We start from the raw sequence: 24698 nt of genomic DNA on the forward strand, positions 1-24698 counted from the left end.
AATCTGGGATAAACCCATCCCCCACAACCCAGCTCCAGCTTCCCTAATGAGCCCACAGGACTTTCCATATTCAGTCCTGGGACTCCAACACGACAGTTCCCCTAAACCACGACTTGTTCCAGCCCCCAGCCAAAGCCAACCTCCCAAAAGTAAGCAACAGGGCTGCCTTCTGGCCCCGCAAATGAGCCTACCCCAAAATCTAGCCCCAGACTCCTCAACAGGATCAGAAAGAACCTTCCTGAGCCAGCTCCATTCCCAAACTAAAGCCAGTTCTACTCTCCCCACTCACTTAGGCCAGTCATCCAAAATGCAAGCACAGAACAGAACCCCCTCAGCAGGCAGACCAATCACAAGGCTGCTTTCTGAGCAACCCCCCAAATAAAACTTATCCCCCAAACCAGAATCTCCCTACCCACTCATGGCCAAAAAACCTGGCACCTGGCACATGTTGCTCCTCCCCCTTCCCCCCCCTCCCCCAGTCACAAGATCCTCCTCTTCCCTCCTGGAAAAAAAAAAAAAAAAAAAACCAGACACACTCCGTTTGAGAGGCAAATGCACAAATGCAGTCATAGCCAAGGACAAATCCTGAGCTGACCAAACCCCACCCTGTGTCCACTGAACATGTGCTCCCTAGGGGTCCAGGTCAGCTTCAGACACCATCATACACACACACTAGAGCCAAGTCAAATGCTGAACTCCCCCCAACTCAATTCACAGGTTTCCAACGCACAGGGAAGAGTTTGCCAATGGCAGGCACAGCTCCCAGTGAAGGCAAATCTCTTAACGGAGCTGGTACTTCGTCATCCAGGTAAAGTCCCCCAAAAGTGATTGACTCCCATCACCGAGGGCTAGAGTCCCAAACAACCAAGAAAATGGCCCTCAAAATCAGAGCCCCCAAACCCAGAACAAATCCAAGACCCTCATCGTCCAAAGCCGACCCTCGCAAAAGTGATTTGCTCCCATCATCTAAGGCTAATACAGATCACGCAAGAGCCAAGGAATAAACCCCTCAAAAGGTGGAGAACCCCCCAGCCCCAGGGAAAACATCAAATCCCCCATTTCCCAGGGGAGAGTCCCCTAGAGAAGATGAGACCTCCTCAAGCCCCCCCGAGCAAATCTAGACTACCTCCAGAGTAGCCTTAGAAGTCCCCCGTCTTCCGCTTCCCTCCCTTGGGACCCGGCCCCTCAGTCCCGTCCGCACCAGCACCGCGGACAGCTCCCAGCATCCCTGCCCCTCCCCAGAGCTGGGGGTCCCTGCGCAGGTCCGACCCGCCCCCGCGCCGCCGGCGCCCCTCCCTCCCGAGGCCCCAGCGAGCGAGCACGCGCCCAAGCCCCCTCCCCCGAACACCTCGGCGGGGACGCGCGTCAGCCCCCTCCCCTGGGCGCCCCGGGGACCTGAAGTGGCGGCGGCGTTGGCGGAGGAGCGTCCCTGCGGCGGGCGGGCTCTCGCCCCTCCACTGCGACGGCGGTGGCAGCGGTGGCGACGGCTGAGACTCTAGCGGATGCGCGCCCCCGCTCCCGCCCCCGCGCCGCGGCAGCGCGCCCGCCCGCGCGCGCCCCCTGCCTGCCTCCGTGCCCGCCTCCTTGCCGAGCCTCAGTTGGGGGGTGGAGGATTCACCACCTCTCTAAAGCTTGGGGGGTGAGGGGAGGGTTCTGCGCCATCTCAGATTATTGCTACTTGGTCCAGAACAATCTCACAACAGGGAGGAGGAGCTCCTGAACCTAATCGAATGGCGGGAGGGGGGGACCTGGGGCCTGGGCTACCTCCGCCATGTGAAGTATGGGGTGGGGGTGGGGTGGGCTCCTGAACGATCTCGAATGAGAAGGCACTCAGATTCCTGGCTATCTCAGGAATATAGATAGAGGATATGGGAGGAGTCCTGGAACGTCTCTTATAAGATGTTCTGCCAGAAGGACTTAGAAGATAGTCTGCCAGAATAATATCCATGGGGAAGGAGGGAGACAGGGGGTTCCTAGACCCATCTCTAGTGGGCTTGAGTCCCAGACCCATCTCTAATGAGCCTGAGTTATGGGGGGAGGTATGGAGGCCCTTGTTCATTTCATATGTGAGGACAACAATCGCCCATGGGGTTCACCACGGAGGGTGTCACCCTCCACCATCTTTAATAGGAGGAATTGGGTAATAGTTCCTAAACCAGCCTTGTTTTGGGAGTGGGGGGGGGGGAGGAGTTAGGTACTGGATCATTATGGAGCAGGGGGCGATGATCCTGGGTAGATGGATGAGGCCAAGATCTTCTCTGGAGTTAGGAAAATGTTTACCGGGCCATCTCTAATGTGGTCTAGAACAGCTTCTACGGAATGCAGGGGAAGGAAGGGGAGGTAGCATGACTCCGGAACCGTCTCTAATGGGAAAGGAGACCTGGACGATCTCTGATTTGGGGAGATCCTTACAGATGTGTAGATCATCTCTAAAGGGATAGGGCTTGATTCCTGGACACTTTTAAAAGGGTTAAGGCTTGTTTTTGACTGAAGTTGCGCTCTGGGCCGCTGGTCTAGACACGCCTGCTCCTGACCCTGCGTCTTCCACCGCTCTTCCCCAGCAAGGCGCTTCTCACAAATCTCCTGAGAGAAAGGTGAGATCACCGCGCGTCCCCGCGGGACCCGTAGGCGCGAACGCGCGCCGTTGCCAGGGGCGCCCAGGGCCCCTCCCTCCTCCTCCCCGGGAAAGGAGGCGGAAGCTGCGGAGCTTGCGCACTGAGGCTGGAATCCGCGCGCCTCCTGGCGGCTGGGAGTGAACGTCGCTCCGCGACCCACTTAGACGGGGCGTCCCCGCCCCCACGGCGCCTCAGCTCTGGAGCACCTCCCTCCCTGGGAAAGAAGTCACGGCGCCCAGCACAGCTGGAGTTCCTACCTCGTGGCAGTCTCGGAGGAAGTGCTGCAGCCCAAGTTGGTCGTGTAGCTTCTGCATCCATTGCTGGGCCCGTAGTTGGTTTTCTTGGCTCCTGGGGATGGGGAGATGGGGGCTGGGGCAAGCCCGGCGAGGGGGTGGGGGACCCTGGCATAGGGCTGTGAGGGCATCAGGCTTGGCAGGACTAGGAGCCCAGAGCGAGGAAGAGGAGAGAATAAGGTGGGGATGGGGGGAGAGCTAAAGAAACGTCAATGAGGGCAGAGCCAGGGACAAACTGGAGAGAGGCAGACGGAGAGTGAGAGAGCAAGAGAGAGACACAGAGAGAGAGAGAGAGAGAGGCAGAGACAGACTGACATCTGGAAAGAAATACAGTCACTTATAAAGAAAGAGTGACAAAGAGACACAAGCCAGAGAGAGATAAGAGACCTGCAGACAGAGTAAGAGATACCGAAAGATAGCGAGTTAGAGATCAAGAGACGCTTGGAGAGAAAGAGAGATCAGGAGAGGAAGACAGATTCAGGAAGAGAGAGAGAGAGAGAGAGAGAGAGGTGCAGAGGCCTAGAGAGAGAGAGATAAACACAGACACCAGGCTAGAGACAGGGAGAAACAGATCTCAAGAGGAATTGATTGAAAGGGACCCACAGACAGGTAAAGAGAAAGAAACCCAGGGAGAGAAAAAAAAAATAAGGAAAGACAAGTAAAGAAATGCAGCAGGAAGTCCCAGAGAGGCAGAGAGACCAAGAGCAGAAGACAAGGAGAGTGAGAGAAGGACGCAAAGGGGGTGAAAGTGACAGTTGGGGCAGGGACACCCAGGAAAGGCAGAGAAGTGGCGTGATGATAGCAGTAAAAGACACGGGCTGGCCAGACAGGAGGGTGGAACCGAGATGGAGAGAGGGAAGAGAGTGAGTCGTGGGAAAAGACGGGGCTAGAGCCACAGAGAGGGTGAGCGGGCGCACGGGAAAGCGGCGGGGGGGGGGGGCAGACTTTTGGCCTGAGTGAACCGGCAAGGGCCGGACCCGAGCCCCACCACCCCGGAGCCAGCCGGGACCGTACTGCCCACCGTACAAAGTGCCTGAGAGTCCCGGTGGAGGGACAGAGGCCGGGGACATCCCGTTTTTCTTCGCCTTATTAAACAAGCTGCTCCCAACTCAGGGTCTTGACATTGGCTGTTCCCTCTGCCCGGAACGCTCTTCCCCTCAACATCTACTTAAATACCACCTTCTTAGCAAGGTCCCTCCTGATCACTATCCAACACTTTCTGGCTTTCTTCTTTAATGTTCTCTCTCCAGCTTAGCACTATCTAACTACACTGTATATGTTACACGTATATATGACATCTCTGGCACGTAGGATCTCTTTCCATGAGAGCGGGAATCTTTGTCTGTTTTGGTCACAGATGTATCCCCAATGCCTAGAAAAAGAGCCTGGCACACATTAAGTGCTCAATATATATTTCTTGAATGAATGAATGAATGAATGAATGAATGAACGAACGGAGGCAGAGAGAGAGAGATGACAGAAACAAAGGTAAAGTGTCTGAGAAAGACAGAGAGAGAGGCAGAAGAGAATGCAGATCCAGGTAGAGAAAAACAGGGAGAGACAGAGAATGAAAGAGAGACACAGAGATATACACATAGATGGAGACAAAGAGGCAAAGCTTGTGAGAGAAAATTACAGGGAACCAGGCGCACAGCTGGACGGAGGAACCGGACAAGCCAGAGACAAACAAGCAAAGTGCGGACTCCCTCCTGCCCAGACTCCACTCGAGAGCCAGAAAATAGGAAATGCCTCTGAAATGGAACTGAAATAATCCTTCCAGGCCTTCACCAGCCAACTTGCCCGAGCATCAGTTCTAGGAACAACGAAAATCCCTCTTTTCCGGGAGGACGAGAAAACAGCAGGGTTTGCATCCTTCATATCCTGGCTGGGTCGCTTCCTGGCTGTGACTTCAGGCAAGTCCATTCCCCTAACCGAGAGCCTCTCCAGTGCAAAATGCAGATAATGAGGGGCACCTGGGTGGCTCAGTCGGTTAAGCATCCAGCTTTGGCTCAGGTCATAATCTCACGGTTCTTGGGTTCAAGACCCGCGTTGGGCTCTGTGCTGAAAGCTAGCCTGGAGCCTGCTTCACATTCTGTATCTCCCTCTCTCTGACCCTCCCCTGCTCACGCTGCCTCCCTCTCTCTCTCAGAAATAAATAAAAACATTAAAATTTTTTTAAAAAATGAAGATGATGAGAGAACTTCACACACAGGGCTGGGCCAGGCTCTGGCTGAAGTGAGGCACACGGAAGGACTACATGACTCACTCTGAATCTCAGCAGGTTGAGGGGCAGACGGGGGACTAGCATCTGACCTTGTCTGACGTCAGGGCCCCAGCTCACAGCTCTGCACTGGTTCTGCCTCCCCTGTGGGTGTGGAAGGCCCTCCCTCCAGCCCGCAGTGAATGGATGTTTTATAACTTCTGGAGGGCAGGAAACCTGTCCCTAGGCAAATATCAGTGACGTAGGGGTGAGGGGGGCAGGGATTGGACCTGTCTCGGTTCCTGCTGTGTTTCCCAGCCTCACCCAGCACAAGCCTGGGGCCAACACCACCTTGGGGCTCCCACAACTCCCTACTTTACTCCCATCCCGGTCCTGACCATTCTGGGCCATCCTGGTCAGGAAGCGTGGGAGCTCTGTTGTGCTGTTCTGGTCACTGCTGTGTGCCCAGCATTGCCCCACGCGAGGCCTGGAACAGAGCACGGACTCAGTACCTGTGTCGTTAACTGAATAAACAATAGAGTGAACGGCGCAGTTAATGACAGAGAAGGAAGGAAGAATGAATCACAGAATGAGCGGTCCACCAGGATCCTCCTATGCGTTCTGTGGAGCCTGGCATCCAGCAGGTGCTCAAGAAATGCAGGGTAAAGAGAGGGTGGGTCCCGGCCTGGTGCTGGGAGCACTAGATCATGAGTTTATACCCTCAGGACCAGCATCCCCATGAAAATTTCCTTTAGAAAGTTCTAGCCTTGGGGCGCCCGGGTGGCTCCGTTGGTTAAGCATCCGACTTCAGCTCAGGTCATCATCTCTGGGTTCATGAGTTCAAGCCCCACGTTGGGCTCTGTGCTGACAGCTCAGAGCCTGGAGCCTGCAGCCTGCTTCTGATTCTGTCTCCCTCTCTCTCTGCCCCTCCCCCTCCTCTCTCTCTTTCTCAAAAATAAATATTAAAAAAATAATAAGAAAAAGAAAATTCTAGCATTGTCTCAGATGAATTTAGGGGAAAAGGGCACCTGAGCCCCAGACAGAGGAAGGGCTGGGGTCTCTGGGCTGTGGATGGTGGGGGAGTGATCAGGCATGCTTTCCATCAGAGGATGGAAAGACAGAAGGAGGGGTGCTGGGCCTCTGTGGCACACCACCAGGGGCAGAAGCAGTGATGACGATAAAGTCAGCCTAGAGGAGCCCCTATAAAGGACTCTACTTGAGGGCTGCAATTTCTTTGTGGGGGGGGTACTGTTTTGTTCTGGGACTAGAATAGTGCCTGGCACACAATAGATATCAGTAAATGTCTTTGCTTAATTAGTACAAGGACAGACAAGAGACTGGGTGGTGGTGACAGACAGATGGTGATAGAAGAGACTGATAATGTGCAACAGCAGCATGAAACACACACACACACACACACACACACACACACACACACACACACACACGGTGTGTGCTTCCTAGGGAACTGGGCAGTTGCGGCCCGAGGGAGGTGCTCATTCACAATATCTGAGAACCAGCACAGCAGGGGGCAGTGCCCCATCTGAACCGCTAGAACAGAACCTGGCTCTGGCCCTTAGCTGCTAGATCTGAGGACCGGAAGAGCAGGGCAGATGCTGGGCATTCAGGAAAAGAAGTTAACATTTTAACAACCGGTTCAGCCACCTCCGGCTGAGGGCAGGCTTGGCAGAGAAACGTCATTGTACATCCTTGTGTATCTTTTGAGTTTCTGACCACCAGTTACCTTTCTGCAAAGTATCAATTTAAAGCAACTCTAGGGGCGCCTGGGTGGCTTAGTCGGTTAAGCGTCCGACTTTCGCTTAGGTCATGATCTCGCGGTTCGTGGGTTCGAGCCCCGCGTCGGGCTCTGTGCTGACTGCCAGCTCAGAGCATGGAGCCTGTTTCAGCCTGTGTCTCCCTCTCTCTCTGACCCTCCCCTGCTCGCGCTGTCTCTCTCTCGCTCCTAAAAATAAATAAAACATTAAAAAAATTTTTTTAAGCAACTCTAAAACGGTATGGAATTAAATAGAAATCAGAGCGGGAAAGAGAAGCAGAAATCGTGATGGAAAGGAGGGGAGCCCTGACCTCTTCAACCTCTTCATCCCTCCCTTGTGCCGAGACCACGCCCACTGTGCCTAGACCACACCTCCTATGCACAAACCACACCCCCTGCGCCGAGACCACGCCCCTATGCACAAACCACACCCCCTGCGCCGAGACCACGCCCCTATGCACAAACCACACACCCCCAGCGTCCAGACTACACCCCCTGTGCCCGGGCCACACCCCCTGTGCCTCAGGGGTCTGAGGGACCTACTTCTCCAGTAGCCGGGTCACAGCCTCCTGGGCCTGCTCTCCATAGGCGTTGCCCTGCCTCAGCAGGGCCTCGGCAGCCTGCACCGCCACCTGCATCTTTTGCTGGTTCAGCTCCATCGTGGTGAGAAAATCCCGGTGCCTTTTCAGTGCCTCCTCCACTGACTCCACCGTGCCGGGGAGTTCGGGCCCCGACAGTGCCATCTCCTGGGAATGAGGGGGAGGGGGTGGTGCTCAGGTCAGCCCTGCTCCGTTTCCTCCGGGACCTGGGAGAGGCTGCCGGCCTGGCTTGCCACCTCTCTCGTCCCCGTTGCTCACTGTGCTCTAGCATCGAACAGGCCACGCATAATCCCACCTCAGGGCCTTTGCCCATGCTAGTCCCTCTGCCTGGCTGGTCCCTCCCGCCAGATATGCCCATGGTGGGCTCCTTAACTTTCTTTAGGTCTCTGACCATCTGCCCAAAACACCACCCTCCACTCCAGCTATATCCCTTTACCCTGCTTTATTAGCTTTCATAGCATTTACCTGATACTATATATACCATATGTATGTGTGTGTGTGTGTGTGTGTGTGTGTATATATATATATGCATTTACTTGCTTATCCTCCTCCCCCCGCCACACACACACTAGAAGACCAGCTGCACGAGGGTGGGATTTTGTGTTTTGTTTCCTAATGTGTACTCAGTCCCAGAATAGTGTGCTCGCTTCAGCAGCACATATACCAGAATAGTGCCTGGCACAGAGGAGGCATCCAGTAAATGCTTGGTTAACTGATGAAGCCTGAACTGGGTGCTGTGTGACTTCAAGGAAGTTCTTTCCCCTCTCTGGGATTATTTTTCTAACTGGTAAGAAGGGTGGGTCAGAAAGGTTCTCTTAAGGCCACCTCAGCTCCCATATTCAGTAGCCTCAGAATTCTGGGGGCTCCCTGTCTGTCCCCCCAGATAACCCTCCAACTGGATCCGCTTTCACTAGATAACCAGCACTGGCAGCCGCCCTTTCTAAAATCTCGAAAGCTTGGTACCTACTCTCGGACACTCTGAAAATGGGGTGATCTGTCTTGTCCAAATGCTCAAACTTGGTTCCCAGCCCAGAAGATCTCCAAATGGACCGGCTGCTCTTCCCAGATAACCGTGGCTCTTCGTTTCTCAAACCATAAACAGTTACCCTCTCCGGAAGGTATGCAAATTGCCATTCCCAGTAAGAAGATTATCTGCGAATTTGGGCACCCACAACCACGTAATCCACAATCACTTAATTGCTGGTCCAGATAACCTGTCAGCCTGAATTACCTGTTTCCATAATCTTCATCCTCCACCATCCACCCCAAGATCCTTGAACCCCATTAACTGTCACCAATTAACCTCACCTTCTTCTTTCCTTCCAGACAATCTGCAAACCCAGGAAGCCAGTGCAATGTACATCCAAGGGCATTACTGACTTGGGATAGTTCCCACACTGTTAGCACCTTAGCTAAAACACTAATCCACCCGTCATAATCCTCAAATCCTGTTACACACCTGCCCACTCGTGTTCACGCTGGATGAGCCACAAACCCGAGATCCACACCAGACACTCTCCCCACTCTCGCTGAGCTCAGACAAGCCACAAACGCAGCGGTTCCTGCAAAACCCCCTTGCATACATGTCCCTGTCGCCACAACCCCCCACCGCGCGACCCCCGACGCGGCCACCTGGTTGCGCAGCACGGCCCGAGCTTGGCGTAGGTCGCGCAGAAAGAGCTGGTAGACGTGCGCCTGCACCAGGGCCTCCCTGCGCGCCTCCCACAGGCCAAGCAGCTTGTGCCAGCCGAGCTCCAGGTGCGGCAGCCACTCGTCGAGGGCCAGGCCCGGGCCCAGCTCGGCGCCGTCGGCCGCCAGCAGCGCCTCGCTGGCCGCCACGATGCGGGCATAGTCTTCCTCACGCTGGTCCACCTCCTCCTTGAGCGCGGCGTGGCGAGCCAGCAGCGCATCGGCCTCTTCCAGGCTGCCGGGCAGGGGCCCCTCGGCACCGCCCGCCGCCTCCTGGGCGCGCACCAGCCAGTCCAAGAAAGCGTCCAGGTCGTGCAGGAAGCGCTGCAGGCGCCCGGCCGCGGCCACCGCCTCGCCACAGGCCTGAGCCGCGCTGGCCAGCGCGCCCCACTCGGCGCCCAGTTCTTCCGCGCCCTGGTGCAGCCGCGCCGCCTGAGCCGGGAAGCGCACAGCCAGCAGGGCCGCCTCCTCCTGGAGGGCCGCCTGGCGGGGCTCCAGAGCCTGGAGAGCCGCCTCCAGGCCGCTGAGACGCCACTGCAGGGCGCCGCCGGCTCGGGGCGCGCTCTCCACGGCCCTGCGCTTCTCGCGCACCTGGGCGCGCACTTCGGCCACCTCCAACACGTGGTTCTCCACCAGCAGCACTGCGCTCATCTCCTCTTTGCGCTGTTCCACCAGCTCCACGATGCGGTTCCACCTGCCCAGGGGAAGGAGGGCGGCTTGAGAAGGACAGGGGCTCCTCCTGGGCCTGGAGGGCCCAACGACCTGGGAAAGAACCCAGCCACTGTGTGACTTTGAAAAGTCACTTCATCTCGCTGAGCCCCAGTTTCCGCTGGTGTAAAATAAAACCCTACAAGGCACACTTGCTTAGAGCAGCGGTTCTCAAAATGTAAGCTGTGAGAGGTCAAAACTATCCTTGTAGGGGCGCCTGGGTGGCTCAGTCGCTTAAGCGTCTGACTTCAGCTTAACATCATGATCTGGTGCTTTGTGGGTTCGAGCCCTGCATGCGGCTCTATGCTGACAGCTCAGAGCCTGGAGCCTGCTTCAGATTCTGTGTCTCTGTCTCCCTCTACCCTCCCCTGCTCGCACTGTCTCTCTTTCTCTCAGAAATAAATAAAACATTAAAAAAATATTTTAAAAATAAACATTAAATTTTTTTAAAAAAATATCCTTGTAATAACGCTAAGACGCTATTTGCCTTCTCACTCCCTATTCTCTCCCCAGTGTCCAGCGTACTTTTCAGAGGCTGTGTGACAAAAGACAAAATGCAGAAGCAGACCTGAGAACTCCTCTTCTTCAGCCAGACATCAAAGAGACATGGGGCGCCTGGGTGGCTCAGTTGGTTAAGCCTCCAACTCTTGATTTTGGCTCAGGTCGTGATCTCCTGGTTGGTGAGTTCAGGCCCAGCGTTGGGTTCTGTGCTGACAGTGCGGAGCCTGCTTGAGATTCTCTCTCTCCCTCTCTCTCTGCCCCTCCCCAACTTTTGTGCACTCTCTCTGTTTCTCTCTCTCTCAAAATAAATAAACTTTAAAAAATTTTCGTAAAGACTTGCAAAAACACAAATAATGCTACTCCATGTTTTTGTGTTGAAAAGTAGTTGTCATAAAAATATGAATATGTTGGTTACATTAACATCCTGAGTTTATTATTGTTATTTTATTTATTTTTTAAGTTTATTTGTTTGAGAGAGAGAGAGAGAGAGTGGAGGAGGGGCAGAGAGAAAGGGAGAGAGAGAGAATCCAAAGCAGGCTCGGCACTGTCAGCACAGAGCCCAACGCGGGGCTTGAACTCACAAATTTCAAGATTGTGACCTGACATGAAATCAAGAGTTGGATGCTTAATTGACTGAGCCACCCAGGCACTCCTGTTGTTATTTTAAAACAATTTAATATCTTTAAATTTCTCAGTATTCATTTCCAACATAGTAAATATTGATAGATACCACCCAGGAAAACAGGCTCTTTGGAGGGTCAGAGAGAGAGGGAGGCACAAATCTGAAGCAGGCTCCAGGCTCTGATATGTCAGCACAGAGCCCGACGCAGTTTGTGGGCTCAAACCCACAAACTGAGATCATGACCTGAGCCGAAGTCGGATGCTTAACCAACTGAGCCACCCAGGTGTCCCCCGAACAGTTTTGATGAGTGCAAATGGATTCTGATCCTGGAGTGTAAGAGGTGTAAGAATACTATGTTGGATGCAGCAAATAGAAAGCAGGCACATTCCAGGTGCTGAGAATCAAATGACATAAAGGCAAACCTGTTGTATATCAAAATAAATTAGTGGGAAAAAATATGTATTTCTGTGGGCCCTCAAGCAAGTGATGGTAATTCTCTGGGCCTCAGTTCCCCTTCATAGGCCGTGTGCGGTCCAAGCCGGACTTCCTGGAGTCAAATCTGACCCGTCTGCCCTTTGGCAAATAACCTTCTCTGTGCCTCAAGTTGCCCTATCAGTAAAATGGGCACAATCCTCACACAGCACCTACCTCGTGGGGTGCAGTGAGAGTCCAATGAGTTATGATTTAGGAAGTGGGTCAAACAGTACTTGTTTGCTACTATTACTGCATGGGGATAATTTGGGGGAACATATCAAGCTCTTTTCTGCCTCAGCTGCGCTCCCTGCCTGGAATGTTCTGTACCTTCCCTCCCCTAATATGTGCTCTTTCTGTGGCTAGCTCCTTCTCGTCCCCTTTGAGGGCCCAGCTCAAAAGTTTATGGCTGACCACAAGATCTAAAATCACCTCAGGGGCACCTGGATGGCTCAGTCGGTTAAGCTTCCGACTCCGACTCAGGTCATGATCTCGCAGTTTGTGAGTTCAAGCCCCACGTCGGGCTCTCTGCTGACAGCTCAGAGCCTGGAGCCCGCTTCGGATTCTGTGTCTCCCTCTCTCTATGTCCCTCCCTCGCTCACGCTCTGTCTCTCAAAAATAAACATTAAAAAAATTAAAATCACCACCAGCCCCCAGTTGTGTTCTACCAGGTCATGAGAACTCTCTAAATATCTTGTTTTGTTTATCAGTTTATTTGTTCGCTGTCTATTCCCTCTAGAATGGACATGCCACAGGGCAGAGATGAGGACTCTGAAATCAGACGGACCCAAGTTCAAGTTGTGCTTTGACCAGATTCACCATGTGACCTTGGGCAAATCATTTCCCACTGATCCTCAGTTTCCTCATCTGGAAAATGGGGATAATAATATCCATTTCACTGAGTGTTTAAGGATATCATGTGGCTAAAGCACTTGGCATATAATCTTATTAAGCACTGTAAATCTTTTTTATTATTAGTTGAGGCTTTGATGCTTTGAAAATGTCAAGGCTACAGAGGCTTTAAAATCACTGGTTATTGGAATCTTAACAGCACAGAGCAGTTAAGAATATAGTCCTTGAGGGGCTCCTGGGGGGCTCAGTAGGTTAAGCGATTGACTCTTGTTTTCAGCTCAGGTCATGATCTCGTGGTTTGTGAGTTCAAGCCCTGCATCGGGCTCTGTGCTATGACACTGTGGAGTCTGCTTGGGATTCTTTCTCTCTCCCGCTCTCTCGGCCCCTCCCATGTGCTCTCTCGTTCTCTCTCAAAAATAAATAAATAAACTAAAAAAATTTGTTTAAAATAATACAGTCTTTGAAGTCAGACAAACCCAACATGAATTCCTGGCTTGACCCCCTAACTTGCTGTGTCACTTGGGGCCAGAGTCTGCACATCTCTGAGCCCCAGTTTCCTCCTCTCTAACATGGAGCAATTTATGCCCCAAGGAGTTGCTAAGAAGACTCAATATAAGTCCTCAAGAGCCCCAGCTCCAGATTCAGACAGCACTGGGTTTGACTCTTACTTGCTGGACTGAGTAATCATGTTAAGGATTGCACCTTCCCGAGTCTGTGTCTTCATCTACGAACCTACTCACACTGGAAGAACAGCTTGTAGTGTTCAAGGGGGAAAGAGATTATTAATCTGTCGCCATTTTTAAACAGTTCCAAATTCTGGAAACTTTCCTATGGAGACTGGGATATTGGAAGATAAGACAAGGCATATGAAGTGCTTAGAAAAATTCCTGACAGATAGCAGACACTCAGTAAATCATAGCTATACAAGTCAATGAATAATCCGCTAAAATATAGTGTATCCTCACTTTACCATATCCTCACTAGCACTGGGTATTATCATTTCTCTCCAAGATTTTGCTGACTTTGTAGGTGGCCATGATCACCTCAGGGGCTCGAAACTGCACACCCCTGATTTCCAACAGGTGAGCGAATGAGAGAAGAATGATGGAAAGAGCTGGTCTGAGGCCCCAGGCCCCGCCTACCTGCTGTTGAGGTGGTCCTGGCAGGAGCGCACCTCATCTGAACTGGGATGGCCTCCTTCCACCAGCTCCTGGACCGTGTGGTTCACATCCAGGACACGGCCCATCAGACTGTTCATCTCCTGGTCCAGGCTCTCAAATCTGTAGAAAGGAGAGGGTTGTACTCAGGCAGGCCTGGACCCTGAAGACCTGCCTGCATCTTAGCCTTCTCCTGGATGCCCTTTTTTTTTTTTTTAAGTATTTATTTATTTTTGAGAGAGAGAGACCGAGTGCAAGCAGGGGAGGGGCAGAGAGAGAGGGAGACAGAATCCGAAGCAGGCTCCAGGCTCTGAGCTGTCAGCACAGAGCCCGAGGCGGGGCTTGAACCCAGGAACCGTGAGATCATGACCTGAGCCGAAGTCGGATGCTTAACCGACTGAGCCACCCAGGCGCCCTTCCTGGATTCCCTTCTAATTCTCACCCTCTTGGGACCCTGTGCCAGCTCCTCCTCCTCCTACCTGCCCCTTAAATGTTACATTTCTCAGGGCACCTGGATTGCTGAGTCGGTTAGACATGTGACTTTCGGATCCGGCCCAGCTCATGATCTCACAGTTTTGTGAGTTGGAGCACCGCGTCGGGCTCTGCGCTGACAGTGTGGAGCCTGCCTGGGAGTCTCCCTCTCTCTCTACTCCCACCCCGCTCATGTTGTCTCTGTCTCTCAAAATAAATAAATAAATTTAAAAAAATATATTATATTCCTCAGGGCTCTGTCCTGGGCCCCCTTGGCTTTCTCTCCCACCCTGCCTGGGCCATTCAATCCATCCCTACAGCCTGTCTTACAGCCCGTTCCTACAGCCCTGGACTCATGACCCCCACATCTCAATCTGCAGCCTCAACCTCGTCCCTTTTGAACCTGTCTGTAACCTCCACGCCTCCGCGGGGCTCCTCACATCCACTGTGACCCAAACTGGCATCGGCACCTTCCCCCAAATGTGTTTTTCCTCTGGGTCCCCATCCCAGGAGCAGCCCACCATGCCCTAGGCGGCAGCTCTGGGCCCTGTTTTGGACCACGCCCCTCCCCACACTGTCCACCCCACCTGGCCTCGGAGCTTGGTCGGGTCCTGTTCCCTCCCATCCAGCCCTCCCCGCCGCCCCCCCCATGCCCGCAGCTGGGTTCCCAGCCACCATTCCCAACCCCTCCAACACACTCTCTACATGGCAGCCAGGGAGATCTTTTTAAAGCTGGGCACAGTCCTCCCTTTTTTAAAAACAATGCCCAAAGCTGTGGCTTGGGAAATTGTGGGCACAGTAAGGGCAGGGGCCAGGCCTGGGTTTCAGCGATGCCCAGCATTAAGACCTAGAATGGAGCAAGAGCTCAGTAAGTACCGGCCGAATGAATGAGCAGATGAACAAAACGGGTCATCCACTAATTTCACAACTCGTTACTAAGTCAGCCAACAGACCGATCAGTACGTCACGTGTCACAGGGTGGAAAGTGCTAGGAAGAAATGTACAGCGGGGGATGGAAGAGAAAGTGCCAGGGTCGGAGCTATCTCATTAGCTAGGGACGTGACATTTGTGCAGGAACCATGGCAGTCCCAGGGGAGGGGCCAGGTTGGGGTGTCTCTGGCGAAGTTTTCATTTCCTGCCAAGTGAGTATAAGCCTCATAATGATGGCGAAGGCTCCTGAAATGCTCCCTGGACACAGACATTTGCTAAGTGTTCTGCATTTACTCTTTACTCCCGTCGCGAAAATGGGAACTGCTAAACCAACGAAGGCGCGGCTGTGTGCGTGAGAAAGGGGGCCCGGAAGTCCCAGGAGTGCGCGCTCACCGGTGCTGCACCACCTCGACGTCGTCGAGCGAGTCGGGCACACGCATGGCCAGCAGCCATTGCTCCTTCTCGCCGATCCACAGCTCGCACGCGTGCACTTCGCCAAACATGCGGTAGACCGCCAGGGCGTCCCGCAGCCACTGGCGCCGCAGCGCAGCCACCTCGGTCACCTCGGCGAACAACTGCTCCGCCTCCACCACGCGCACCTGCAGGGCCACCACCAGGGGCCCCGCGCCGCTGGCGCCCCCCAGGGTCGCCAGCTGACGCCGCAGGCCGCCCACGGGCCCGCGGTGCGCCTCCACCTCCCCGGTGAGCGCGCGGTGCTGGCGGGCCAGGCGGCGGCTGGACGCCTCGTCGTGGCCGAAGTCGCCCGCGGCGGCTAGGCGGTAGGCGTCGCGAAGCCAGTCCAGGAGCCCGTCGAGGTCGGCGCCGAACTGGTGCAGCGCCCGCGCCTCCTGCAGCCGCCGCTCGCGCCGCGCCGCCGCCTCTTCCAGCCGCTGCCAGCGCCGCCGCGCGCTCGCCGCGCGCTCCGCCAGGCCCGCCAGCTGCGCCGTCTCGGCGCCCGGGCCCGAGGCGCCGCCGGCCGCGGCCAGCTCCTCGCCGCGCCGCAGCGCCTGCTGCAGCAGCGCCCGCCGCCCGCCCAGCTCGCCCTGCAGGATCTTGTGCTGCGCCAGGAGGCGCGCGGTGCTGGACAGGTCGTGGGCGCCGCCCGCCGCGCCCCCCGCGCCCGCCGCGCCGCCGCCGCCCGCCGCCTCCAGGAGGCGCTCCTTGTCGCGGGCCCAGCTCTCCGCCTCCTCCAGCTCCTGCAGCAGCGCCCACAGGCTCCGCGAGGCCTCCAGCTCCGCGCGCCTCCGCGCCGCCTGCTCCTGCAGCTCCGCCAGGCAGCCGTGCACGTGGTTCACGCGGTTGCAGATGACCTGCGGATCGCAGGGCTGGTAGCCTGGGCCGGGAGAAGGGCAGGATCCCGGGTTGGGCGCGGGCCAGGGGCGCCCCAGGAAGGGAGGTACAGGCCACCTGCCCTGTCTGTCCTTGGCTAGGGAGGCTTCATCACGTGCCAGGTTGCGCGGCCCCTCCTCCAGGCAGCCTTCCCTGACACGCTGTCTGGAGCGGGAGCCTTCCCTGGCTCCCCCAGGCTTCCCCTATCCCAGCCCCGCGCCGCTGCCTGTGCCCCACCCGCACCATCCTCTGCTCTGACCCCTCTGGCCTGTCACTGCCTGGTCTGTCTCCCCCACTAGGCTGAGAGACCCATGAAGGCAGGGTCTGGGGCGTTCTCCTCACACTGTGTCCTCACCATTGCCCAGCGCCGCGTGGAGCCGGGAGCAGTAGCCGAATGCAAACGGCGACTTATTGATGGAATGATGGATGGAAACTAAGATTCAGAGAATCCTAGAATCTGTGAATTGTGTTTCCTTCAGAACTGGAGCAAATGAAACGTCCCTATTTTTTTTAAATTTTATTTTAAGTAATCTCTACACCCAACCTGGGGCTCGAACTTACAACCTTGAGATCAAGAGCCGCATGCTCTACCCACTGAGCCAGCCAGGTGCTCAGACGTGTCTCTATCCTTAAGACATTTTCTGGGTTCCCTCTCTCATCCTCTGTTGCTTTATCTCATAATTCCAGCGATGACCTGAACTCCGCTTTTCTTTCAAAGATTTCACCTTCCTCTAGACTTCTGGTTTGTGACAAGAGAACTGTGAAATTAACTTAATGGCTGGCAGCCAGTGTTTCTTTAATGGAATAGAATAGAATGACTAGAAAATATCAGGACGCAACATGCAGGGTGAGGGGAAGTATTGTTTCAGAAAATCTTTGTGTGTGTGTGTGTGTGTGTGTGTGTGTGTGTGTGTGTGAACTCTGGGTCAGGAGGTAAACGTATTTCTTACTGGGTCAAAACGCCGTGAGAGACACCGCCCTAGATGGGATGCACCGTTTCTGGAATTCTGGACATTCACTGAACTTGACCCAAATACCAAGGCATCCGCCTGAATACTCAACAACAATAGCCATCCATGTATCCAGACCTGACTCTGACACAATGCCACCATGGGGCGGTATCCTTATGGCCCCGTCTTACAGATTGAGAAACTGAGGCTCAGGGAAGGAAGCCATTTGCCCGGGATCAGCTAAGAAGTGGAAGATCGGGAGGCCACACCCTGGACCACTTATCAGGCATCAATGCCCTCCTGTCACCATGACAACACCCTTCCCCCGCCCCCACCATCTTGCAAACCAGATAGGCCTTGCCTTTTCTGCCGATGCTTTGGGATTCCAAGGGGCCGTGGCTCCAGACACTGGAGTGAGACAGGCCGGCCCATCTGTCGGGGCTCTGCGGCTCTGGGCCTTAGTTTTCCTCATCAGCAAGAAAGCAGCCTTGTCAGCCACTCACAGCGAGATACACACTTTCTCGGGACGCCAATGGCAGACAAGGTCACTCTGCGACCGTGGTGGGATGAGATGGAAACAAGGCCATTCCACAATCGTGTCCGAGCACACCTCAAAAAAGAGGTCACTGGGCAAGCCACGGAAACCGTCATCCAGCCCGTTCACCCAGCTAAGCTGAATGACCGCTACCAACGCCTCTTCCTCCCACTACCTGGATGAGAACGATTACGATGAGCAATCACCTAATTACTCTCACCTCCCGACAGTATCCGATCCGCAGCAAAGCACACCGCGTACCTCAGCCCCAATCACCTACCACAAGCCCACATCCCATCTCAAGCCCTTCCTCACACCCTCCTACAGAGAGACCCCCCCAGGGTACATGCAAAGAGCCAATGGACTCAGCTTGACTGACAACGAGGGGGATGCCTGGTGGTCCATGGCTGGAGGGTACTGGCATCAGTAAAATGAGAACCTTTGTCAGAGCCAGTCTTGGTTTTTCTGATCAGCATCCATGCCCCTGCTGCTGGTAATGGCTTTCCATCCTCCTCTTCCTCCATGCCTGTCTTTGGAAAGAGCCGACCCTACTCTTGGGTGTGGGGTGGGCATGTCACGTAGGTGTGGCCAGTTAGCCCAGTGTAGAGCCTGGGGTCACAATGCTTGGCTGAGCAGAGGGGACGGAACCCACAGTGGGCTACAGAAAGCTTTCCTTGCATCTTTCGTCAGAAATATTGGGAGAGAGGGGCACCTGGGTGGCTCAGTCAGTTAAGCGTCCGACTTTCACTTAGGTCATGATGTCGTGGTTCGTGGGTTCGAGCCCCACGTCGGGCTCTGTGCTGACAGCCAGCTCAGAGCCTGGAGCCTATTTCAGAGTCTGTATCTCCCTCTCTCTCTGATCCTCCCCTGCTCATGCTGTCTCTCTCTCTCTCCTAGAAATAAATAAAAATATTAGAAAAAAAAAAGAAAGAAAAAAAGAAATATTGGGAGAGTGGGGGCTTGTCTCCTGTTGGGTCTGCTAAGTTGGTAGGATGTAAACATGGGGCTCAATGACCCCAGATTCACACCACAAGGGTAGGGGCTGCCCAACAGTGACGCAAACATAGAGACTACAGTCAGAGAGATGGAGTCTTAAAAGCATCATCGGACAATCCCTGGATCCAGCCATGCCTGAAGCCAGACTTGCCTTTTCTTGGACATTTTAGTTCCACTGGCCAAGATACTCCCCTTTTCTTCTTAAGTTAACTGAGTTGAGTTTCTATCATTTGCTGCCAAACAGGCCCTGACTACACATTACCTCACAGTTTGTTATGGTATTCACAGAGATTTGGGTGTGAAGGGCATAAAACAAGTGCTCAATAGGGGCTCCTGAGTGGCTCAGTCGGTTAAGCATCTGACTTCGGCTCAGGTCATGATCTCATAGTTCATAAGTTTGAGTCTCATGTTGGGGCTATGCTGTCTATGCTGACAGCTTAGAGCCTGAGCCTGCTTCAGCTTCTGTGTCTCCCTCTCTCTCTGTCTCTCTCTCTCTCTCAAAAACAAAATAAATGTTTAAAAACAAAAAAAACAAACAGTGCTCAATAAATGTAAATTATCACTGCAGAATCTCAAAGCAGGAAGAAGTCATGTGGTCTAACCTCCACTCAAGGCAATAATCTCCCCCATGATATTCTCTGATGGAGGGTGATCCTATTTTGTGCTTGGATGCCTCCAAAGACAGGGAGCTCACTCCTTCTTTCTGTCTCTTAGGGGTCATTCTGCTTCTGTTAGCACCAGCCCTGAAAGTCTCCACCCCGATCCCCGACCCTAGACTCACCCTGCAGCTGAGAGAAACGCAGGGCAGCAGCATTGAGCGCCTCCACTCGCTCACTCTGGGCTGCGATGTCGCCCTCCAGGAGTCCATGCTTCTGTAACAGGTCCTCTGCCTCCACCAGGTGCTGGCCGCATTCCCGGGACAGCAGCTGAGCCTGGAAGACGGGGCAGCGCTGAGCACCTTTTAAGCAGTGGCCTCAGGAAGGCCTCATCCCACATTGCGCTCCTCCACCCTGTATCTCTATCCTCTCTTCTCCGTCAGCATCTAGCTCTCCCTGTCTCTGTCTCCATCTCCACACTCCTGGGCTCTGTCTCTGTCACAGCGTCTCCCTCTCTCTGCCTCCATCTCTCTCTGCCTCTGTCTCCCCTGTTTCCATCTCTCTCTGCTTCCTTCCTTTGTATCTGCATCTCTCCCTGATCTCTATCCTCAGTCTGCCTCTCTCTTTCCCAGAAAGGATTCCTTCTGTGTCTCCCTGTGGCCATTTAGATTTCCACTGCCACGCTCGTGCCTGCGTCTCTAGCTCCATCTCTCTCTGATTTCCCCTTCTCTCTCTCAAACCGTCACCATCTTCCTCTGGCTTAATCTCTCTGTCTCTGTCTGTCCCGGGCTCCCTCTGGCTCTCTGTCTCTGTGGCTTTTTTTTTTCTCTGTCTCTTTCTTGATCTTCTTTTTCCTGCGTCTTTCTGTCTTTCTCTTTGCCTCTTGTTCTCTTCCTCTCTTCCTGTCTCTCTCTCTCCTTCCCTCTCCGGCTCCCTGCCAACCCGCTCAGCGCCTATAGCCCTCCGTGCCCACCCCGGGCCCCCGGGCCCCCGGGTCCGGCCCCACCTGCATCTCCTCCATCCAGTCCACCATGTACACCATCTCCTGGAAGACCTTCTGCAGAGCCAGGTTCTGCTCGAGCCGTGTCCGCCGGGCGCCCACCAGCCCGGTCAGCAGGGCCCACTGGCGCAGGACGCTGTCGCGCTGGGCCGCCACGCGCCGGGCATCATAGTACCCTTCCGCCGCCAGGGCCTGGGCCAGCTCGGCCACGCCCTGCACCCGCTCCTCGTAGGCCGCGATGTCCGCCTCGATGGCCTCGTGTTTCTTCATGGCTGCCTCCACCGCCGGCAGCTCGTACCCGAAGTTGTCCTGGGGCAGGGCGGGCGGCGGACACTCACCTGTGTGGCCCCTGCTGTCCACCTGTCACCATGACCCCACTCCACCTGTCACCTTGACCCCGCTCCACCTGTCACCGTGACCCTGCTCCACCTGTCACCGTGAGCCCGCTCCACCTGTCACCGTGAGCCCGCTCCACCTGTCACCGTGAGCCCGCTCCACCTGTCACCGTGACCCTGCTCCACCTGTCACCGTGAGCCCGCTCCACCTGTCACCGTGAGCCCGCTCCTCCTGTCACCGTGACCCCGCTCCACCATCCCCAGTAGCCCCGGAGACCAGCCCCGCTTTCATCTGTTACCCTGGAGACCAGCCCCACACATCTCCATGACATCTCTAGCTTTAAACCTGTCACCCAGGAAACAGTCACTATCGTCCCATTGCCCTAGAGACTGGGGACCAGGCCTACCCTACCCTGTTACTTAGGAGACCAAGTCCATCCTCCTGAGTTACCCTGGGCACCAGCGACAACCTCTTTTGTCACTTAAGAGTCTAATTAAATACTCTCCCGATTTCCGAGGAGACTAATTCCGTCTTCCCTAGTTCCCGGGGGACCAACTTCAGGCTCCTGTTACCTGGGAGATCGGGCCCGCTCCCCTCCCCCACTGCTCACGTAGGAGACCTGTTGTCCCTTCCTGCCCCAATCCTCCCCACCCCTGCCCCCTTCCCCCCACCCCTGCCTCCCCTTCTCCCCTCCCCCGCCCTGTACCTGGGAGACCAGGCGCTGGTTCTCATTCAGCCAGCTCTCCCTCATAGCCACCTTGTGGTCAAACCTCTGGGCCAGAAGTTCCAGCTTCTCCTGCCGGATGAGCTCAGCCCGCAGGGCAGCCTCCCGTTCGTGCTCGGCCTTCTCCAGCTGGCCCCATGCCTAGGGAGACGGGAGGAGGCAGTCAGACCCCGACTTAGTGGCCCTGGCTTCTCTGTCTGAAGTGACTCCTAGCATTGACAGCACCTTTGTGTAAACTGGAAAAAAAACAAAAACAAAAAACATTGCTCCTTCATGACACTTTCCTGCTGGAAAGCTGTCCGAAGGAGTATCCAGTCCAGGATGTCTACAGCGTGAATGGCTCCCTTGAGCAGTGCACAACCTATACGACCCCACGGAGTAACCTTGCCTCTCCTCCACATCCTCAACCTCACCTTGTCAATATCCCAGATGCCACAGCCCTCCCGAGGCACAAAGAGGCGACGATTACAGGCGCGCAGTTTGCTCTGGATGCTGAAGAGCAGCACCTCCAGGTTCCCCTTCTCCTGAAACCTGAAGGGGCTTGGGCTCAGGACCCCCACCTCCAGACCTCCACTCGCTGCCCTCCCTCCTGAGCTGGGCCTCACTTGACGGGCTTCTCCAGCGTGCAGTAGGCCGTGAAAGCCTGAAGCTGCTGCTGCACCCCACTCAGAGAATTGGCAAACTTCTGATTGCTAATGAGGCCCACGGTACGATGAATCCAAGCCAGGAGCTCGGCCGCCAGCTCCTCGTAGCGCTCGATGATCTTCCCCACCTCCAACACCTGGTCCAGGACCTGACCCGGCACAGGAGGGTGGGGTCAGCTCATCCCAGGGGTGCCCCAGGGGGGGGGTTTCCCAAGCTCCCACCCCCCCATCCCTTAGACCCCCAAACCTTCCCGATCCTCTTCCCCTCCACAGCCAGGGCCTTCATCTTGGAGAAGTAGTGGTAGAAAGAGACCACGTAGGTGATGATAGACTTCTCATCCGGAGCCTCCATGTTCACATCTGAGGGCAAAGGAGAGTGGGGGAGGGTACGACGGTGAGGGTTCAGGGAGGGAGAACCCACTCTCACAAGCTGCATGACTTTGGGCAAGACAACTAGCTTCTGTTCCTCAATTTTTGTATCTGCCAAATGGGGACCCACCTCATGAGATTAAATAGCACCTGACACATACGAGCCCCCATAGGGAAATTAGCCATAATTACTGCTTGAACACAGCATTCTACCTTCCACCTCAGGGCCTTGGCACATGCTGTTTTCGCTAGGTAGAACACTGTTCCCTCTTCTGTGTGCCTACCTCCCACTCATCCTTCAGGGCTCAACTCAACGTACACTTCCTCAGATAAGCCTCCCTGTTCACCTTGTGTAGACTGGCCACCCCTGTTACTCTTCCTCATCACCTCTTATCATTGCCTCCTGGACCTGATCATCTGCAATTAAATATTCACTTATGCAATCTTGTCCTTATCTTGAGCTTGAGTTCCGTGACAACAAAGGCTATGCCTATCTTTCTTACCATTGTTCTGGTCATGCCCAGCATACAGTAGGAGCTCGCTGAATATTTATGATGTGTATTTATTTATTTACTATTTATTTTATAAACAAATAAATTTATTTTATGTATTTATTTGTGAGGTCAGAGGTCAAGGACGTGGGCTTTGGAGGAAGCGTGTGCTCAAATCCTTGTTCAACCACTTACTCACTGCATGTCCTCAGGAAACAGACCGAAGTTCTCTGAGCCTCAGTTTCCCCCATCGTAAGGCTAAGGATTATCACAGTGCCTGCCATGTGAGCACTGTATTAGAAAGAACAGTCTGGCACAGAGGAGAAACTCAATAAATTCAATTATCGTTTTGATTTGCCCACTGAATGTACAATATTATACTTAGCCCTTACTCTTCACCAACTCATGGAATGGATAGCCACTAAACACCTACTATGTGCTAGGCACAGAATACAGCTATCAGAAGTCCCATGTAAGGGGCGCCTGGGGGGCTCAGTTGGTTAAGCGTCAGACCCTTGGTTTCGGCTCAGATCATGATCTCACAGTTCATGGGTTCAAGCCCTGTGTCGGGCTCTGTGCTGACAGCTCGGAGCCTGCTTAGGATTCTCTCTCTCCCTCTCCCTCTCTGCCCATCCCCCCCAAAAGAAGTCCCATGTACTGGTTTTCAGTGTGACACTGGGCAAGTGACTTCACATCTCTGAGACTTCATTTCTGTCACTTTAAAACAGGATGGATAAGGGGGCGCCTGGGTGGCTCAGTCGTTAAGCGTCCAAGTTTGGCTCAGGTCGTGATCTCGAGGTTCACGGGCTCCGTGTGGGGCTCTGTGCTGACAGCTCAGAGCCTGGAGCCTGCTTCAGATTCTGTGTCTCCCTCTCTCTCTGCCCCTCCCCCACTTGCATTCTGTCTCTCTCTGTCTCCCAAAAATAAATAAATATTAACGCAAAATTAAAACAGGATGGATAAGTTCTATCCATCCGGGTCAGTGTGAGGATGAAAGCGAAAAGTTTTGCTAAAATTCCCAGCCATGTGCTTGGCACAGAGTAGGGAGAACAGCTGTTATTCTAGAGACTGGAAGGTGGGTGTTGGCATGGCCCGGGGTCAGGAGTGAGGCTGAAGTCAGGGGATGGGCCGGGAATAATGTTGGGGGTGGGATGGGCTCTGGGGCTGTGACCTGAGTCAGGTAGGGCGAGGGGACTGGGAGAGCCGACTGGGCTTGGGGTTGGTAACGGGATGGGGGGATGGGGCAAGTGGAGGCAGGAATGGAGATGAGGCTGGGGTTGGAGACAGATGCGAAAGGAAGGGACAGGAAGATGGGGAGGAGGGGCGATTAGAGGTGAAGCAGGGGAGGTGCTGGGCGGAGCCGGGACTTGAAAGGACTCGGGTTTGGGTCGGTGTTGCAGCAGGATGGAGTGGAGTTCAGGCTGGCACCGGGGTCGCGGGTCGCCCCAGGAGGAAGTCCGGCTGGGGCTGTGCGGGGCTCACCCTCAGGGTCCAGCAGACGTGTCAGCCCCAGGTGCTGCTCAGCCGTGCGGAAGGCTCTCTGCAGGTTGTAGTTGGCGTTGGACTTGGTGAGTTTGCTGAAGTCCACGAGGTCGGGCCTGGGCAGGGGCACAGAGCGGGCAGGCAGCAGGCAGGCTCCAGAGCCAGGGTACAGCTGGTGGGTTTCTGGCTGTGTGTGTGGGGTGGAATGGGTCTCCCCAAGTGTATGAGTGTGTACAGAACAGGCAGGGCTTGTGGGTGAACGTGTGTCCACAGCAGAAAAGGCTGGGTTCCACTCCGACCACACAAGAGCAAGTCCCTCCCAGGCTCCGGGCCTCAGTTTCCCTAACATGTCATATGGACAGTC

At 54.7% G+C, this 24698-nt stretch overlaps 1 protein-coding gene across 1 annotated transcript in view; it reads right to left on the reverse strand.

The window, feature by feature from the left end:
- The window catches only part of SPTBN4 (spectrin beta, non-erythrocytic 4), a 79541-nt gene that overhangs the window by 31594 nt on the left and 23249 nt on the right, over positions 1-24698 (reverse strand). Inside the window, exons 8-19 of the mRNA XM_039248427.1 lie at positions 24335-24450; positions 22240-22352; positions 21954-22141; positions 21762-21879; positions 21331-21489; positions 20295-20597; positions 19474-19624; positions 15276-16215; positions 13467-13604; positions 9114-9864; positions 7426-7628; positions 2873-2963 (exon numbers count right to left, since the gene is read on the reverse strand). Of these exons, the coding sequence (XP_039104358.1) occupies positions 2873-2963; positions 7426-7628; positions 9114-9864; positions 13467-13604; positions 15276-16215; positions 19474-19624; positions 20295-20597; positions 21331-21489; positions 21762-21879; positions 21954-22141; positions 22240-22352; positions 24335-24450 (3271 nt within the window). The remainder of the gene's footprint in view (positions 1-2872; positions 2964-7425; positions 7629-9113; positions 9865-13466; positions 13605-15275; positions 16216-19473; positions 19625-20294; positions 20598-21330; positions 21490-21761; positions 21880-21953; positions 22142-22239; positions 22353-24334; positions 24451-24698) is intronic.

This window comes from Hyaena hyaena, unplaced genomic scaffold (assembly GCF_003009895.1).
Source record: "Hyaena hyaena isolate Hyena2069 unplaced genomic scaffold, ASM300989v1 scaffold_9, whole genome shotgun sequence".
Taxonomy (NCBI): domain Eukaryota; kingdom Metazoa; phylum Chordata; class Mammalia; order Carnivora; family Hyaenidae; genus Hyaena; species Hyaena hyaena.